This window comes from Phaseolus vulgaris, chromosome 1, assembly GCF_051622355.1.
Source record: "Phaseolus vulgaris cultivar YP4 chromosome 1, ASM5162235v1, whole genome shotgun sequence".
NCBI lineage: Eukaryota > Viridiplantae > Streptophyta > Magnoliopsida > Fabales > Fabaceae > Phaseolus > Phaseolus vulgaris.
Genome location: NC_143498.1, coordinates 39,128,238 through 39,148,987, shown reverse-complemented (window position 1 = coordinate 39,148,987; position 20,750 = coordinate 39,128,238). Strand labels below are relative to the sequence as shown.

The 20,750-nt window shown below is 30.3% G+C and overlaps 2 protein-coding genes across 2 annotated transcripts; both read right to left on the bottom strand.

The window, feature by feature from the left end:
* SQD1 (sulfoquinovosyldiacylglycerol 1) lies at positions 1 to 3,417 on the bottom strand. Its single transcript, XM_068616508.2, has 3 exons — positions 3,151 to 3,417; positions 1,266 to 2,335; positions 1 to 739 (listed from the first exon to the last, which is right to left on the bottom strand). The coding sequence occupies exons 2-3, from the start codon at positions 2,295 to 2,297 to the stop codon at positions 338 to 340; spliced, it is 1,434 nt and encodes a 477-aa protein (XP_068472609.1). The 5' UTR covers positions 2,298 to 2,335; positions 3,151 to 3,417; the 3' UTR covers positions 1 to 337.
* A 5,253-nt stretch (positions 3,418 to 8,670) lies between these two features.
* LOC137813994 (uncharacterized) lies at positions 8,671 to 13,112 on the bottom strand. The gene is made up of 4 exons (XM_068616507.1): positions 12,904 to 13,112; positions 12,465 to 12,798; positions 9,148 to 12,348; positions 8,671 to 8,989 (listed from the first exon to the last, which is right to left on the bottom strand). The coding sequence occupies exons 2-3, from the start codon at positions 12,786 to 12,788 to the stop codon at positions 9,208 to 9,210; spliced, it is 3,465 nt and encodes a 1,154-aa protein (XP_068472608.1). The 5' UTR covers positions 12,789 to 12,798; positions 12,904 to 13,112; the 3' UTR covers positions 8,671 to 8,989; positions 9,148 to 9,207.
* Positions 13,113 to 20,750: the final 7,638 nt, after the last annotated feature.

Below are 20,750 nucleotides of genomic sequence, written 5' to 3'. Positions count from 1 at the left end.
TATAAAAAACCAAGAGGAATATATATTCTCCTTTGGGTAAGAAAAACCAGTGGATTACGGTTTCCCTTCCTTGTAACTGTTTGTGCATGAAAAGAACTACAATTTTACAACCCAGTCTAATCCACTTTCCTCCTAACTTTTGAAGCCAGGATCCCTCTCTTCCAGACCAGAATGTCTTCATATTACTTCAAAGGTGAGTAAATGTCGCTCAATCAACACTTGGATGCCCTTTATATTCCATTAATATGATAAAAATTTAAAACTGCCATCATTATTAGTTTTCACATTCATGCAGGATATACAATTATGCCTGCAGCCATGTGCTACCCACGCCTTCTTAGGCTGTAACAGTTTTTGTTTTGACCCCAATTTTTTTCCAAGACACACTGGGCATAATTTGTTTTGTGTCAACACGGTCCTTGTACTGAACAGCAAAGTTGAGCAGTGAATCAAGGAGCGAATCTGAAAGAAAGTGTGGTCTCAATCCTAGATCGACTAGTTTAGTGTTTTTGCAGTTGTAGTAATGCTCTTCTGCCTCAACTCTTGGGTTAGGCACATTGATAGTTTTCACATCAAGGCCTAGCTTCTCACCAGCTTTGGTAACAAGGTTGGCAAGCTGATTGACTGAAAACTGCTCAGTGAATTGGTTGAAGACTCGGAACTCCCCGGGCTTTGCAGGGTTTGCGATGGCAAGCTCAACACATTGAACTGTATCTCTTATGTCAAGGAAGCCCCTAGTCTGAAATATGTGTATTATAAAATACAAAAAAAAAATTAGCATCAGAGAATTCAGAAGTTCCTCTGTAGACACATGATCAGACCAATACAACTAATTTAGGAGAAAAGTGTAAGAAAATAGAGCAACAGAAGAAGCAAAGAGCGTTGCTAGAATCTCAGAGGAACAAGGTGCGCAGAGAAGATAAAATCAACATTTAGTTATGTATAATATAGGCAAGAACTATTCACGGTTATTATCAATGAGTCTCAAATATCTAGAATGCATTGCAATATAGACAACTTGAGGTTACCAAGAACCAAAAAGCATGACTAGTTTAATACAGTTACTTATAAGTTCGAAAGAAAAATGTGGAGCCCCTTGAAGGAAGCTCCATCGATGCTCTTTGATTCCCCTCAGTGGTCTAGACAATACACACAATATAAACATGCCCCAGTTGAAATATTGCCAAATGCTTGCCATAACAATCATCAAAAGTCACTCTTCTGCGTATCAATGACAAATAAACATAAGAATATGAGTATGTTACCTGGCCTCCTTTACCATACACAGTCAGTGGATGACCAACAGCAGCCTGAACACAGAACCGATTCAATGCAGTTCCAAATATTCCATCGTAATCAAACCTGTTATACAGATCTTCATGCAGTGCAGTCTCATCTGTCCTTACCCCATATACCACTCCTTGATTCAAATCAGTTGCTCGAATGCCCCAAGCCTTGCAAGTGAAAGCTATGTTATGTGAATCATGTACCTTGCTTAGATGATAGAAAGAGCTAGCTTGCTTGGGATAAGGTAAAGTGTCTGTCCTTCCATTGTGAGTAATGGTAATATAACCCTCCTCAATATCAATATTTGGAGTCCCATACTCACCCATGGTCCCAAGCTTAACTAGATGACACTGCTCTCTGAACTCTTTTATGGCAAAGAGCACATTCAGTGTCCCAATAACATTGTTTTGCTGGGTATACACAGCTCTTGACCGATCAATCATAGAGTAAGGAGCAGACCGCTGTTCCCCAAAGTGGACGACAGCATCAGGTTCATATGTCTTGAAGGTTTCAGATAAGAACTCAAAATCACATATGTCTCCAACGTAGAGCTCAATATTTTTCCCAGTGAGAGATCTCCAACACTGAAGACGATTCTGGATGGAGGATATTGGTGTTAGAGACTCCAGTCCAAGCTGGTGATCAAAAAGTCGTCGCACAAGGCTGTCAACAATAGCAACCTCATAACCCTTGTTAGAAAGGTGGAGGGCAGTTGCCCAACCACAGTATCCATCTCCACCAATGACCATGACTCTCTGTGGTCTAAAAGGGTCACCAGAGCTAGTTTGAACTGGGGTTTCCGGGCTAGTTGAAACTGCAGCAGCATGTACTACTAGAGAACCTTTTCTTAGCTTCTGTTCTTGCAAGAAAAACCCTCTAGATGAAGGTTTAGAATTCTTACAAGAAACCGCAATAGAAAAAGGTGTTGAGCATTGCATAAAAGGTTTTAAGTAAGGTTTATTTCTAGAGCAAATAGTCAAGGAGTAAGACGATGATAGCAATTGAGCCATCTCAATCAGAGGATCCTCAAACTACTTTGAGCACACTCCTGAAACAAGAATTAAAACCCCATCAATTACATTTCACTTTGAATAATAATAAAATACTTACTTCATCAAGCAAGTAATAATGATTCAAGGACTCATCAACATTATTTCCAACATTGTGAATCAAAAGCAAGTAATCAAGAGTAAATACTTGTAATACTACGAGCATACATCAGTAAAAAATAAATCTCACAAATAAAAATCAACAAAAGGACAGGAGTAAACCCACTCAGAGAAATGGACGATAAGCATATATATAAATTATTTTACTTAAGAAAAAATACAGGAATACCAACTGGCTAGGGTATCAAATCACAATGAAGAGTTCAAATCACTCATATTTCATGACCTTAAAATATTGAACACATATTCCCAAAGCCCTTTGAAGAGCCTGGTTTGTTATAATCTTTTGCGAAAGAGGAAAAATATGATTGCCGTTAGTAAAAATCCACTCATTTGCCTTGCGTTTTGATTTATAACAAAGCATACAGTTCCTCAAGCAAGTAATTCTTTATGATTCATTGTCATTAACCCAATTTCAAAACTTTGTGGATCAGAAGAATGTGACAAGAGAAACAGAAAAAAATTCTGAATTTCACAAGCAGGCATCAACACAATGCGAAACAGGGTGAATTAGTGGGTAGTAGCAAATTACTACGAAGGGCACTTAAAGTTGTTACCTTTCACGCCCTCTGAAGATACTAACGATCATTTAACTCATGCCCACATCAAAATGTAGAAAAATGGGAAACACAACATAACATCCCAGGCAATAAAAACGCAAATTGCAAAGATGGTAAGTGATTGATTTGATTACCTTGAGAGAACTCGAAATTGGTGTAAAATGAAGAGGAACTCAAAAGAGTGAAGTGGATTTTACTCTGGTTATGGTTGTGGATAAAGATAAAATTCGCTGTCTCTGCAACTGCAGTGTCTGGATTTGGGAATCAAAAAGGGTGAAGAGGAATATCCCTTTCTTCCCTAGCTAGGTCCCTTTATTAAAACCCAGTTCGTATATCTTATCTTGTTACATATTTTAGACCAAAAACATAATTTAAAAAATCTTATAGTTGATGAAGTGATTAAGTTTTTAACACTCAAATTCGTGTTTTAGTAGGGGGAAAAACATTATGTAAAGTTAATTATCAATTAAACAAATCTAATGAGTTCAATTAGTTATAATTATTAATACAATCAATATGTCATGGAAACACATTAGTAAATTTGTTTTAGTTAAGATTTGTAATCAACTAACTAACGTCAATTATATAATTGTATAAATTTTTAAGTAGATCTCTACTATTTTTCTACAGTGGAACCTTCATCACATAATGAAGATATATATCATCACATAATATCATAAATAAAACACATTAATATTAATCAAATTAAAATTATATAGTTGTAATTTTAAACACATTACCAAGTTATATTTTTTAGTCTATTTTAAAAAATATGTAGTTTTAAATTCTTCTAAAAAAATAAGTAGGTGTATTACAACAATTATCCTAACAATTTAGTTTCTTATCCCTCAGTTGTTCTTTTAAAAACAGGTAAGATAATTGAGTTATATCTTTAAATATATTTTAAAAAATTTGTAATGATAACTTAGTTAATTCTTTCTAAAAAAAAAGACATACAAATTAAGTTAAGAAAAGTCAATTAAAATAATATCAATTACCATTAACTACTATATGAAAATGGTATAAAACAAACTAATAACATATAATCAATATCAATTATAATAAAATAAATGCTATATTGAAAGCATATTGTTTTAAAATTTATAACTGAAGTAATTTATTCGAGACCATTCATTTGGTTGAAATGAAAAATATCAATGATATATTATTATCGGCAAATAAAACTCAGAATCCCATACCATCTCATGAAACTAATGATTAAATGGCTGAATTTTTTTTATTGTATTTCTATACTTTCTTACTTCTTAAAATATTAAAAATATTTTTTATTTTAGAATGGATATTTTGAAAAACTTTAAATTATAAAATCTTGAAGATATTTTTGGATTTGAAATATCTTTTAAATTATATAATCAGAATGTGTTTTTTTTTAAAGAAAAATACATTTAAGATTATAGAATAATCTCAAAGGTATTTATTGATTACAGAATCCAAAAATACTCATGAATATCTTCGAGGTTCAGTAATCTAAAATGTATTTTTTTTTTAAATATTTTGATAGATTATACAGTAATAGGTGTAAATAGAAAAAAAAATACGTTTCTAAATTATAGAATTTGAAATATTTTTTAAGCATAAAATAATTTTTTCCTAGTCTAATATGTGTAAATAGAAAAAAAAATACATTTCCAAATTATAGAGTTTAAAACATTTTTTAAGGATAAAATATTTTTTTCCTATGAAGTGGTTGAAGAAGCTATGGAAGTGTAGGAAGAAACAATTATTCTAAATTTAAAATATGAAGGACTTGGTGATAATAGGTCCGGTTAGTGGTTAGTGGTTAGTGGTGAGTGTTAGGATCTTACACAAGTCCAAACATGATTCTACTCCATAATTTCTCCATTCATCCTAAACAACAGTTTTCTTGTTTTGATTTTGTATAATATTTTTTTTTTCAAATTAAAATACATTCTATCCAAAAGATGAAAAATTATATTGATTGTTTATGATGGAACAATTTAAAAGGTATTTATAAATTATGTAATCTATAAAAGTGTTTTGAATTTAGTTTTGTGTAAGTGCATTTAATGGTTATGTTATAATAATTCAAATAGTTTCTCAAATCTGTTGAAATTTACTTTTTTTATAATGCATTTTTTGGATTCAACTTTTTAGATACATTTTTAAGATTTAGTTTTCCAAAATGCAATTGTATATTATTTTTCTAATGTGTATGATTTTGTATTTGTACATATAGATATAGTTAGAATAAAGGGTGTTGTTTCTCAACCCATTGAACGTGAGAGACCTTTTTACTTCAGTTGCTCATATAGATTATAAGATGTGTATGCACAGGATGCACAATGGGTACATCTTGACAAATATTTCCCAAGGGTCTGAAGATACCTATGTGCTGACAATGTATCTAGATTATGTTGTTCAAAATTTGTGAGATAAAAAAAATGTATTTAGTGAAATTTATAATTATTATATTTTGAGTTTGTTTGTAATAGATATTTAATGTGGGTTTTGTAAGATTGTGGGAACTTGAAGTTGGTGTTTCATGGGATAAACTAAATAAATTTGGTGTTCCACACAATTATATTAAGATTGTAGTGAAGAATTTTAGGTTATTATCCTTCTGCACTTTTAGTTATATACTGAACATAAGATTTTTGTATTAGTGAAGAGATTATATAAGGAGATCAATAACTTATATTTTTCTAATTGATGGTCATCATATTGAATGATGTGTCATCACTACTTTACATCCTTATAAATAAAGAGTATTGTATACATGTCACTTTAGATGCAACAACTACAACATAACTTCTAGTGTAGCATAAGGATGCATTCATAAAAAGTGGACATTGTTGAGGTGGACATATGTGTCTTAGTTGGTTGTGTGATGTATATGAGGATATCACATCAACAATCTTAAGTAAATATAACGTATACATGTTAGTTGTGTATGTATTATTTATTAACACAACTATATTAGATGTATTTAGTAATTTCACTGAATTTGATGTGTCAAAAAAAATTATCTCTAACAACTCCTAAACTCTCGTTAAACTTATTAGTTGTTACATTATAATTTTTTATCCTCTTTCTAATCTTTCATATTCATACATCACATTGTAATTTATTTTACAGTTGTGACATTATCTTCATTGTACTCCTTCAAAGTTAATAGAATACTTATAGACTTCATTAAACTTAGTCATGTCAACAAACATATATTTCTAATTACTTCTTAATCTTCTATCATGTGGATGACCAATTAATACAACTCATCCACCATTTTTCATTGGGTTTCCACTCAAGTTAGAAGGACAATCACATTTTTTTGCTCCACTATAAATTCCTTTTGTAACGCATGTATTTGCCACTTTTTTCACACCTAACAACACATATGTCTTTCCTTCCTTATTGATTGTCAGTTGTTTCTCACCTCAAAATGACAATGACAAATTCAAACTAAAAGATTATCCCTCAATTCAAGTAAGTCTTCCCATGTACCAAATGTTTACACAAATACGTTACAACATATGTATGCATTACTTGCTCACATTTTGAGTAAAAACAATAAAATGCATTATTTGTCATGTTTGTTGTTAAAACATCATTGCAATTCCCTTTAACTAATGAATTTGTAGCTTAACCAAATTTCATAATATCACCAACTTTATCCATATCAATCAATATATCAACTTTTATTTGATATTTTACTCAAAAATTGATTACCTGTTGCAGTTTTGTCAAACAATTTATTATATTCAGAAAGATAATTACATTTCGGAACAAATGGTCCAAAAGTGTCAAAAAAAACCTTCAAACCACATAATCTATAACACTTGACGACATCATTCTAGATTTGTCTAGATTTATCAATAAGAATTTGTTAAAATATTTTTCGGATTGACTATTTCAAAATTTATAAAATATCTTCCAAATTAGGTGATCTAGAAGAACCTTATGAATGAATCTATTTAGAATTTTATAAAACACTTTCAAATTGCTTTATCTAAAATAATTCCAATGAGATCTTTTTCTCTCTATTAGTGCAATTAAAAACATCTACCATTATAATTATAGATTGCACTTTTTGAATAATAATTGTGGCCTTCTGAAAAAGTACAGTTTGTAGCAATACAAAATTCGGATTATTTCAGATTGCCTTATCAAGGCAACTTCCAAATAATGTAATTTAGGAAATATATAAAAAACAATGTTGGAAAACTCTGGGCACTTTCCAAACTATATCTTAACACCTACCAAATTCAACACATTGGACTCCACCAACACTATTTGTCAATCATTGTACCATCCACCATTAACCACCACATAGGGATAAATTGAAGTCTCAATACAAATTAAGGATGATAAATCAAGTTAGGCTTGACAGATCGAGTTGGTCTTTCTAACTCGATGGGCTAGTTATTCGTGTTTTTCAATTAAAATGAAAAATAATTTAAAATATTAATTTTTTTATATAATATTATTTGAGTGATACAAATATGCAATAATATTATAATTTAAATAAATAACACTTACAAAGTAAATTTTCATTATTAATTATAATAGAGTAATTTAACAAATAAAAGTAATAATTCTTTTAATTTAACTAATTTGAAATATTAACTAATCAATTAAAGATTTAGAAAATATTTATAACGAGTTGTCATTAGCCTATCCTTTGGAGGACAAACCAAGTAAGGCTAAAACAATTTAGACTCACTTCTTTTGCCACCCATGTTGCAAATGTAAAAGAGAAAGAGGAAAGAAAGAAGGTCTTTTTATTAATTTTCTTTACACTTAAACCCTAAGTGACTCAGTCTATTATATTATAAGTTAGGTGTCTAATTATGTATATTAAACCTAAAACCCAGCTCAATCTCCAAAACTTACTGTAAAAAGATGTTCATTATTTGATAATGTTGTTATTTATTTTTTTTAGTTTTAATTATTAATTTCTAGCTATAGTTTTTTTGTTTAGTTTTATTTATAATAATTATATAATTTATTTTTAAAAAATCTAAAATTTTATTGTAAAAATGTTTAGAAATTATAATATTTTTTTTAAAAAAAAATCTAAACTTGTGATCCAACTCAATCCAGTTAAAGAACTTGGAGTGAATCTAAAAGGAAACACAAAAACTCACTCGAGTCCTGTGGATTGGGTAATGGATTTTTGGCAGTAGTTAACTGATATTCTTTTTGTCGGTTTTTCTTTCTTAAGGAGATGCTACTTGCTAGTAACCACTGTCATTGTTCATGAATATGTTGGCCAGAATCAAGAGGGCAAAGCTTCATTGCATTACTGCATGGCTTTAACATGCGTTTTATTTAACCTTATATTTGAGTAATAATCGTCTTTAACAAAAAAAAAACACTTTTTCAAAGTAAAATTAGGCATTATATACTTTGCATATTGTAGATTATCAGCAGAAGGAGTTGGACTAATCCCATATAGTAACTAATGTAATGGACAAGAATTGGACATTAAGACAGAAGACATTATTTAAGTCCATGTAAATAAATTCAGTGTTATACTCCAAAGAGGAGAAGATATTAGGCAATCATCACTTTTCATTTTGTGCTAATTTTTTAATGTTTGATAACAGGATAAGAAATCTTACTATCAGAAGAGAAAAGTATAAATATGCAATATATATTTGGCCATTCTGAGGTGTTCCACAAAAAGATGTAAATGGTCTATGGTATTTGTATTGCAAATCTTTTATACAAAACATCCACCTGAGAACACCAAGAAAAATATGAATGGGAAACAAGGGGGGAAATATATACTGTGTTTAATTTTTGTTGATGCTGAATCGTGAAACATTCAATTGTGTTTAATTTTTGTTGATGCTGAATCGTGAAACATTCAACACTCTTAAGTTTTTTACCTAAGAGACTATCGAAATATACCAGGTCTGACAAAGTTTTCACAAACAAAAAACTCCAGATATCCCAAAGGATTAGGATCATCCATATCTCCTTGTTTACCTGCACATTTAGAAGAAACAGTGAATCAGATTTATCAAGATAGTATGAACACAACTTGAGACTATTGGTTAAAATGCGTGAATCTTCATGGAAATCATTCATATAGAATTCGTTTGCCTCAAATAAAATTTATCATATGACAAGAGAGTAATTTTTACCTTCCAGCTTTAGTTTATTTTGCATATAAAGCTATTCACTCTCTGCCAGTTTGGCCAATTTTAATTTTTGATGGTTGGCATGACTGTTTCAAAAGCTTCCACTAGCAGCCCCACTTTTCTTTTCCTAGCCGGGGTTAATTTGGAAACAACCTGTCGAAGTGCATAATCAAGCATCCATTCTTCAGTTCCTTTTCTTTCTTCCATGTCTTGATGCCTTAAGTTAACTTTTTCAGCTTCTGAATCAGCCTCTAGAGGTAGATGTCTGGGCCCTCTTGGGTTGAACTTCCTTACTTTTTCCAATGACTTGATGAATCTCCTAAGAAGGATAACTTTTTTAAGATTGCTCCAGCTTCTTGACAATGGCTGGTTTGTTTTGTTTTGTTCCTTTGGTGCTGATTCTTCTTGCTGTTCCTGGGTTATTTCATTCCCAGATTCCATCTTTTCTTCTTTTTGTGTCAGGCCTTCACTGTACACTCTTTCAGTTCTGTCAGATTGTTTGGAGTTGTCTGATATTTGGTTGCCAGTGAGTGGCTCCTTGTCTGCTAAGTCATCCTGATCATCTGGAAGAATTGAATCAATTGCTTCTTCTACCATCTTGATGGCTTCAATCTTTTGGAGTGCAACTTCTGGATCAGATACATCATGGTCCTTGAATTGCATCTTTTGATCACTCAGAGGTGTATCTTCGTGAGAGATGGAAGATCCTCGTGTTCTACTTCCATCAAAATTTGACTCTTTCTCATCTTCACCATCAATCAGTGACTTGGGATTGCTTTCATCCATATTTGATACCATGTGTTTATACACCAAGTACCACAATCCTGTGTTGTTCTGTTTCTCCAGAGGGGTCTGAGGTTCTACAGCAGCACTCGTAGGAGCTTTAGATTGTTGCTTTGTAGGGAACTCTTCAATGTTCTCGGTTTCCAACTTAGCTTTTTCAGTTCCTTCTTTTCCGTCAGCTGATGATTCATCTAATAGATTTGCAGGTGCTCCTGAACCAATCAAGTTAGATCTGAGTGATCTAACTAGACCTTCTACGATTAAACTTTTAGACATGGAAAGCTTTTCACCATTATCGCCAATCAGATTCTTGGTTTCAACATCTCTTCCAGGTGACTCAGATTTGATATGTTGATTTTCTGAATTCAAACTGGATAGCAAGTCTTCTGAAACATCATTGATTACTGCATTGGTTGAATCCTCCACATGACTGCTTGTAAATTCAGTTGGCTTATTTAAGGAACTTGATCTGGTATCTTTGATCTCTCCAAGAATAACATTATCATTGTCACTTGATAACTTCTTCTCATTATCATAACTGCTGGCTAAGCATTGCTTTCCATTTAACTCTTCTCCAATATCTCCAAATGCAGGTATATTACTGACTGTCTCGGTCTCAGGATAGTCAAGACATCTTTCTTTGAGCATAGTAGCATTATGCATTTCTATCTTTGGATCATCACCAGTAGTAACAGCCAGTTCCATGGTACTGTTATGAGAAAGTGACGCTTCTTCCTTGCTATGATTTGAGGAACTGTCAAGGGATTGAATTGGATTTGATTGAGGCTCCGTTGTTGCAGAAAACCGTGTACCATTTTCAACATCTTCAAATGGCTGAACTGTTTCAAAAGCTTCTACTAAAAGTGTCACTCTTCGTCTTTGAGCAGGTGCTAGTTTAGAAATAACCTTTTGAAGTGCATAGTCAAGCATCCATTCCTCAGCATGTTTTTTCTCTTCTGCTGTTTGGTGCTTGAGAAAAACTTTTTCCATTTCAAAGTTAGCATCAGAAGGAAAATGTCTTGGTCGTTGAGGGTGGATATTTCTTACCTTCTCTAATGCTTTTACAAACCTCTTCCAGAGGATTAACTTTTTCAGATTGCTCCAGCTTTTCGGTGCTCTTTGGTCAGATTTGGTCCCTGTCCTCTGTGCTGTTGGAGAGTCTGTGGATTCTGAGGTTTTCCATTCTCTCTGGCCTGCACTTTTTTGTAAGAGTACCTCATCTGAATCAGTTCCTTCAGATTTGGAATTATCATCAGAAAAGAGGTCTTCAGGTTCTGGGAGAAGAATTTCATCAAACGCTTTCTGCACCAGCTCAATTACATTCTTATTCTCATCATCCATATCCTGATCTGTGTCACAATCATTGCGACAATTAGAGTTGTTTACTTCATTAGTTGCAAGGAAATCTTGCTCTTTTCCTTTCTTGTCCCTCCCATCAAAGGACTGCTTGTCTTCACATTTCCTTGTGTCACTTAATACAGCATGCTTGTACACTAACTGCCACATGTTGATAGACTTTTTATCTCTTTCCTGCATTCCACATGCTTTATCAGTAGTGCTAGCACTCACCTCCAGTACTTCATGATCTGTCTCCATATTTTTGCCTGTGTTGCTTACTTCTCCCTCCGATATCTCAATACCAGGAGAAGAAAACTCGACTCCATCTGTTGATGCTGATTCCACACTTTCAGTAACTGTGGATTCTGGAGTGTCATGAGGCCTAATACATGAGTCCCTTGCCAGCTTTTTCTTGTTTTGAAAATGAGATTTGCCACCTTCTGTGTGGACAGTTTGAGTTTTCTGAGTGGCTTTCTTTGCATTACCAAACTGATTTGATCTAGTAACAGGTTGATGATCCATTTTTGTTGGCTTTTGGCTCTTGGATGTGCGCCTCCTCATTGACACAAAGCGCTTCAGTGGAGGCAGATTCCCATGGCGGTGACCATGAAGTGAGCAGTAAGAATATGGACAAACCTTCACAACAGCTGATACTCCTTGAGAGTCACTTTCCTCTTGAGGGATGTCAATGTGGTCAGGAAAATGGGAATCCTTCAGAGCAGAAGAGCAAGTGGCTCTAACCAAGTTTGTGTCTGGGGATTGAGAATTCTTTGATTTGAAACTGGGAATCTTTGCTAAGATCCTCACAGGCTTCAAGCTTAATCTTCTGGTAATGACTCTCTGGGTTTTGTTATCAACATCACTTGCACTTCTCCAATTCTTGCTATCACTGCCATAACTAGATTCAGATGACTTTCTTGTTGACTTTTGGCCCTTGACAGTTACAAATATGATTGATCTAGAAGGCTTCAGTTTCCTCTTTGGTTCAGTCCTTCCAGATACTTTTCTGGTCAGACTCCTCTTCAGTTTCAAAGTAGACATTCTTCCCAAAGTCTTCTTACTGAACAATAGTCTTTGTGTATTCTGCCCAAAAGCAGCATTGTATTTTTCTTATTCTTACTATTCTACCAACAATTGAAAACCATTCAAAATTCCAAATCACTTTTACAAATTCAGAATCTTCAAAATCAAAAAATTACCTGAACACTATCCTTTGCATGAGAACTGCTGGTACCCTTCATGTAATGTGGTGATGCATCTGCCATATCAAGTGGTGTTACCCCCTCCAAATTATCTGTGCTAACTGATGAGGGAATGGAGAGATGATCATATTGGGGTCTCCCTCTAGTGGATGATCTCTTGCTTGGCAGTCTTACAAGCCTTCTTATCGACCTCACTTTCTTCAGTTTCTTCTTGGATTCCAATCTTCTATTTTCTGGTTGGCTGGAAACAGATTCATCTGTTCCAGACACTCCCTGAGATTCAGCACAGTCACTCTGGTTGCCTTCAATTTCAACCTTCATTCTGCAGAATCTGTACAATTCATGGAATCAAAATCATGGAGTGAAAAATTATATACACCACATCAATGAAATCAAATCAGGAAATGAAAAAAAAGAAAAAAGAAGTCTTCTTTACCTAACTATGAGTTACAAATTATGCTGGAGATGGAGAAATGGTCTTTTTTTCTACCCTTAAGTGGGGATGAGGAAAAAAAAGTGTATCTTTGGGAGAACAGAGAACAGAGAATAGAGTTATAGGCAAAGAAAACTGAGATAGAGAATCCAGAGTGTGGAATTTTCAGACATGTGTCTTTGTTTTCTGAAGTTGTTACAAGACCAGATATTAATCTTAATATTAAAATTGTTAGAATAATAGACCAAAAAGAAAAAAAAAGGTGGGTTTTGGCTTTTAATTTCAGAATTGAACGTGTCAAAAGATAAAAAGTAAGCAAAATGGGACCTGGAGGTGCTTGACCAGTAGGTATGAGAGGGAAGAGTCTATTGTGCCAAATTGACTTGGCCTGGTCAATTCAATTGGCTCGTCGTGGAAACTACTCCTTCCTATTTACATTATTCTCACAAATGTTACTAAAACTTTCTTCAACATACACACTCATTTTATGAGGTGTTCCTTCCTTTTAACTTTAACTCAGTTAGTATTATTAGTTATTTATTAAATAAAAATGTCATGTGAAATTTATGAAGTGAACTAATTAAGTAATTATTAGCATATATTGATTATAGTATTTTTGCTTTGGTGACAGTGGAGATCCGAGAACTAATAGTTGGCACAGATCAAGTGAGGTGTGTGGAAAAAGATAACGCGTTCATCATTGATGAGATCAGAAAGGTGGGACCCACAGATTTTCTCAGAAGCAATGCAAGCAATTTATTTTCTTTATACCGGAGACAATTTTATAGTTTAAATTTAATTTGGTAAGAACGAAATTATTTAAATTAAGGTAAATAAATATAAAATAAATAGAAAGTTTATTAAAATTGTAACTTATTTAATAGATATAATGAATTTTTAAAAATTATAAAAATAATATGTATATATATATATAAAATAACTAATTAGCTTATATTGTTATAATTTAAATTTAACTAAAGTTAAGATAATTATATAATTTTATAATTATTTAATAATTTTAATTTTACTATTATTATATATTTAATTTTATTTAATTTTATCATTATAATTTATTATTTATAATTTAATAATTATTTTATTACAGTTATTAATTCATAAATTTATTATTAATATTTTTATTTTTATTATCATTTTATATATTTTCTAATATTTTAATAATTATTATTATTTATATTATATTATATTATATAATTAATTAATTATTTTATTATAATATAAATATAAATATTAAATAATTAATAATATAAAGATATATATTTTATTCAATATAATAATTAATTATTTTAGTTTAAAAAAAATAATTTTTATTTAATAATTTTCTTGAGTATAATATTATTAATATTATTTTTTATTAATATTATTAGTATTAATCTTTTTATTATTAATAATAATAATAATATTATTATCATTATTAATCTATACCTATATATAAATCTATACCTATATATAAAGGGAATTCTTCTCATTTCTTATTTTTTTAAAATATTTAAAATAAATGGAGCAACCGTTTTGAATTAAAAGAGATAATTTATTTTGAAAATTAATTGTATAATGAGAGAGAATGTGTCTGTTTTATGAGAGAGAAATAAATTTAAAAAATAAATGCAGCAACCGTTTTGAATTGAAAGAGATAATTTATTTTGTAAATTAATTGCATAATGTGAGGGAGTGTCTGTTTTATGAGAGATAAATATTAGGAAACTAAGTAGTCGTCAAAAGTGAGCAATTTTGAAAATTCTGGAGTATATTGTCATTTTCTCATTTTCCATTATTACTGAGCGGTTACATAAAGTAGTTTTCAGTGGTTGGTTTGAATGAGTAGTTTTCAGTGGTTGGTTTGAATGAGTAGTTTTCACCAGTTACATTCACTCCTTACGAATGAGTAGTTTTCACCGGTTACATCCACTTTCTTTTCTCTTTTATATTTCGACTCCAAAGAAAAAAATGGTAATAAATTTTTTACACATCTTGAACCCTCTTCCTTTATGCTCCATGTTCTTCTCCTACTCTCACCCATCTCAGTCCCTCTTCAATCACCACTGTACAACAACAACCACCATTGTTTCCTCCTCTTCACACTTCCGAAAGCGTTCGAAGCAGAGACGCGTCTCATTTTGTAAGGCAATTAAGAGGAGAGTTCGACATGGAAGCAATCAAATTGAAACCACAAATACTCACCAAAGAGTTCAGTTGCAGTGTCCCTCAGAGTCAGAGAACACCTAAAGTTAAAGAGAATCAGCAATACCCAAAGAGAGAGGAACCCGAACAAATGGTTGCAAGTGCGAGAGAAAGAAAAAGGATATGAGCAAGTTATGCTTGTTTTTTTGTTCATATTTGGTTACTTTTTAATTTTTATTATTTAAAATTAATACTATTTAATAGAAGGTTGTTTCAAATACTATGTGTTTTGAAGTTCGGGAAGGTTCTTTACTGGCAATAGACGTCGAAGCCACATCGCTTAGTGGAGATTAACTTGCCAACCGTTTAGGGATAAAATCGGTGAAATGTTTCAATGGCTCTCGATGTCGTTTTGAAGTTTTGGAAGGTTCTTTGTTCGCAGTAGTCGTCGAAACCACGTTGCTTAGGTGGAGATTATGATGCGAAAGCCAACCATTTGGGAATAAAATCGGTGAAATGTTTCAATGGCTCTTGAGGTTTGAGATGTAAATGAATAGGATAATTAGTACAGATTCAGAGTTTTATAAAAGAAGTTTCAAAGTTTCATTTCATTCACTATTATAGGATTTGAACATTTTTGTTTCTATTGCTTTCTTAATTTTTATTATATTTTTGTATGAAAATGTTTATTGACAGATTTGAGTTTTCATTTACCATTCAATTCTCTCTCAATTCTGGTTTAATTTGAGCGATTTCCTTGCGTTCCACTCCAAAAGTACACACCTAACAAAGCAATGGAAGATTTTTGAGTTTTTTTTTCTTTTATATGAAAATTTTGGATCCTGAATTATTTTTGGCAAGTTATTTTGTTTTCATGTCAGATTTATGTATTTAGTAGTGTTCTTGTAAATTTTAGTGATCAATCAAGTCGCCAAAGATATTGTAAAAAAATTAATAATGGATAATTTGGTGAATAATAATTTTTAAATAAGATGTTAAATTTAGTGAATCCTAAGCCCAGTTTGCGGGCAAAACTTTTATGCCTATTGTTGCTTTGATCTATTAGATATTACATAAATTGGAAGTTTGGTAATTTGTATTTAGTTAGTTTATTATTTTATTTTTTTCAACTTCTTTGTCATGGAAGACGCGAATCCAATTGATATGGTGATATATTCTACAACTTCTAATATACAACCATTGCATAAGGCATTTGATGAACATTAAAGTTAGTCTAAACTTGAAATGGGAAGATCTTGAAGAACATTACCATCTGCATTATGTTTTGACATTGTTTGCTGCTCCAATTTTTTTAAGCCTTAATCTTAATCTTGATAACCTTACAAAGTTCAACATTACACTCAAATCAAATCAAAATTTAATATTCACAAAACAATAAAATAAAAATATAAAAAAATTAATGTAAAATCTTAATAAAACTATTATCAGTGGTGCACTTAGATAATTTACATGACTTCTCATATAATTTAATATTGATTAAAATTAAATAATATATAAATAATATAAATGAAAAATACGAATAAATAAACACTTAAGTGTCTGTGTTCCCACTAATAATAATAATTATTATATTAATCTGATTAACAATAATATTAATAATAATAATATTTTATTAATAATAATAATCAGATTTAGTTGGCGTAAAGCTGTTAGATAATACATAAATTTTGATTACGAATCAAAACACACATACGCTTGAATATTCTCTTCTGATGTTTATATATAATTTAACATATTTCAATAACTGACTTTTTAATTAATTTGTAAGTCAACTAACGCACAATTGAAAAATAAAATTTCATTTTGAAAGAAACGGATTTATCATATGTAGTTACATATGAACAAATTCACAGGTTTATATATGAATAAATTCATAGGTTTATGTATGAATAAATTCATAGATAATTAAATACGGATAAATTCATAAGTAATATACATATATATAACTACATATTAATATTACTTACGAATACCATTAATTTACTTTTAAAATCTACTGGTAGTAGTTACTTATATCCAGTTTATTTATAATTTTATTTTCATAATCCGTAACTTCCTTGCCTTTGTTTATTTGTCATTTTTTTATTATTATTTATAGACTTTTGCAATAGGTAATAACAAATTTTCTTGTAATATATTTTATGTCGGTTCATAATATAAAAAACATGTTTGAGTGGTGGGAAGAATTTTTAAACGTGCAACAAAAAAAGATAACAAAATGACCTTTCCAACATGTAACAACAACAAAGCAACATGTAGGGCGATTCAGTGCAACTGTGGGCAGTGTATGGGACAATAACAATCGCAAAATATGACACAACATGGGACACGAGAAGAGACAAGAGGTGGGAGCAAGAACGACCTGGTGTGTCGACTAGGTAGGGGGAGTGGGTGACACATGGATGACAAATATGGATGGATGTGACATCAAGCTCAGAGACGGACGCAAAAGTGACAACACGAATCATGAACAAAGAAGAAGACAAATGAGTAATGACACAAAAGAAGAAGTGTCATGAATGAAGTTTTTTAAAAGAAGTCAAACTTTTTACATTAGTTCACCATAACTAATGTAGATAGTCATTTCTACATTAGGTGCAATAATGAATGATATAAAAAATTTAAGTCTGCATTTAGTTACCAAAATATCATTGTACATATTGTTTACAGTTGTTTTTTGGCCATTCAACATCAAAAGTGTAATGTAAATGAGTTTTCTACACTAGTGAACCCACAAGGTTGTTGTTAGGAGGGATTTAATTTTTATGCAAAATAAACTAAAAAATGAGCATAAACTAAAAAACTTTAAAATCAAAAAAACTTAGTTTGTAGGTTGACCAAATCTCAAGTACTAAATATTTGATTCCTTTATTATTAGTCTTGGTTACATAACTATTTGGTAAGAACGAAATTATAGTTTAAATTTAATTTGGTAAAAATGAAATTATTTAAATTAAGGTAAATAAATATAAAATAAATAGAAAGTTTATTAAAATTTTAAGTTATTTAATAGACATAATCAATTTTTAAAAATTATAAAATAATACGTATATATATAAATTAACTAATTTGCTTATATTATATTGTTATAATTTAAATTTATCTAAAGTTAAGATAATTATATAATTTTATAATTATTTAATAATTTTAATATTACTATTATTACTATTATATTTAATTTTATTCACTTTTATCATTATAATTTATTATTTATAATTTTTTTAATTATTTTATTACAGTAATTATTTAATAAAATTTTTATTTTTATTTTTATTTTAATTATCATTTTATATATTTACTAATATTGTAATTATTATTATTATTTATATCATGTTATATAATTAATTACTTATTTTATTATAATATAAATATAAATTAATAATATAAAGATATATAATTTAGTCAATATAATAACTAATTATTTTTGTTTTTAAAATTAATTTATATTTATTAATTTTCTTGTACTATAATATTATTAATATTTTTTATTAATATTATTAGTATTAATTTTTTTATTAACAATATTAATAATGATAATATTATTATTATCATTATTAATATTATTATTAATAATAATTATATTAATCTTATTAACAATAATATTAATAATAATCAGGTTTAGTTGGGCGTACACACCAAGAAAAATTGTTTTTATAAACTAAATTTTTAGATTTTAAAATGATTAAATTAGTCACTAACTTAATTAGAAACTAATTTAGAATCTAATAGTGGGAAGTGGCTAAAATCATGATTGCTAATTTTAGATACCAATTTAGATTCTAATTTAGAAACCAATTTAGTTACCATTAAATAAAAACTAATTTAGTGACCAATTATATAGAAACCAAATTAACAACCAATTTCATTGAAATCAATTTAGTTACCAAAATATATAGAAACTTATTTACTGACCAAATATATAAATTCCAAAAAATGGTCACTATATTGGTTTCTAAATAATATAACTTATTATAAAATATTATTTTATTTACCTTCTTACTGTTTCATATTTTATATTTATTTGTAGATTTAAACATTGTGCTTATTTCTCATTACTTTGTTGTTGCTAGTTGTTGCTAACTATTGCATCTATACCCTTTCGTAACTTAAATTTTGTTCCTGCTTTGTGTTTGGCTACATTGAGGAAACTCAAACTAGAGAAGGTCGTGCACTATTATTTTAAAAATAACTAGTGCAACATTAGCTACTTTGCATGTCATTCCTTATGTATTTCATATTTTGTATTATCTAAGGACTTTTGCAATAGGTAATAACAAATTTTCTTGTAGTATATTTTATGTCGGTTCATAATATAAAAATAATTGACATAAAAAACATGTTTGAGTGGTGGGAAGAATTTCTAAACGTGCAACAACAAAATGATAACAAAAAGACCTTTCCAACTTGTAACAACAACAAAGCAACATGAAGGGAGACTCAATGCAACTTTCGGGGCAGTGTATAGGGAAATAACAATTCCACAATATTACACAACATGGGACATGAGAAGAGACATGAGGTGAGAGAAAGAACGACCTAGTGTATCGACTAGGTAGGGGGAGTGGGTGACACATGGATGACAAATATGGGTGGATGTGACAACAAGCTCAGGGACAGACGCAAAAGTGAAAACACGAATCATGAACAATGAAGAAGACAAATGAGTAATGGCACAAAAGAAGAAGTGTCATGAATGAGGTTTTTTAAAAGAAGTTCAACTTTTTACATCGGTTCACCATAAGTAATGTAAAAAGTCATTTTTACATTAAGTGCAATAATGAATGATATAAAAAAATTTATGTCTACATTTAGTTTCCAAAATGTCATTGTACATGTTTTTTACCGTTGTTTTTTGGCCATTCAATGTCAAAACTATAATGTAAATGAGCTTTCTACACTAGTGAACCCACAAGGTTGTTGTTAGGAGGGATTTAGTTTTTGTGCAAAATAAACTGCAAAATGAGCATAAACTAAAAAACATTAAAAACAAGAAAACTTAGTTTGTAGGTTGACCAAATCTCAAGTACTAAATATTTGATTCCTTTATTACTAGTACTAGTCTTGGTTACAACATATTTAGTTCACACTTGTATCTATTACGATAAGTTTGATGAGAAGGATTTTATCATCTTAGTATTATATATGAATGATATATTAGTGGTAAACTCCAATAATTAAAATAAAGAATTGGAGACAAAGATGACAAGCAAGTTTAATATAAAAATTTAAAAGCAGTAAATAAGATTTTAGGAATACATATTTATCGAGACAAAAAAGACAAAAATGTTTGATTTTATCGAAATAATTACTTTTTCTACCTAGTTTGATCAATTATAAGGTATCCAAGTAACAATGAAGAAAATAAGAACGTTATGCCATTTTTCCTTGCTGAAAAGGTTGTAATGTTTTTTTTTTCTTTGAGCAAATTGGGTTCACAGTATAGATATCTTCTCAATTCAACACATGACAAATTGATTAATCACAAAGCAAATTAGCGTTGGACCACGAAAGGTGGAAGAAAACAAGTATTTTAAATTATTAATCAATTTGTTTTCAAATTCTTTTCTTAAAGTTAGGATACTCTAACTATCAAGCACCCCAAATTTTAGCAACAGACGTTGACTCTGTTTGTGGTTCATAAACCATTTACACAACTATATATACTCATCTATCTTTCAAAACTAAGGTAA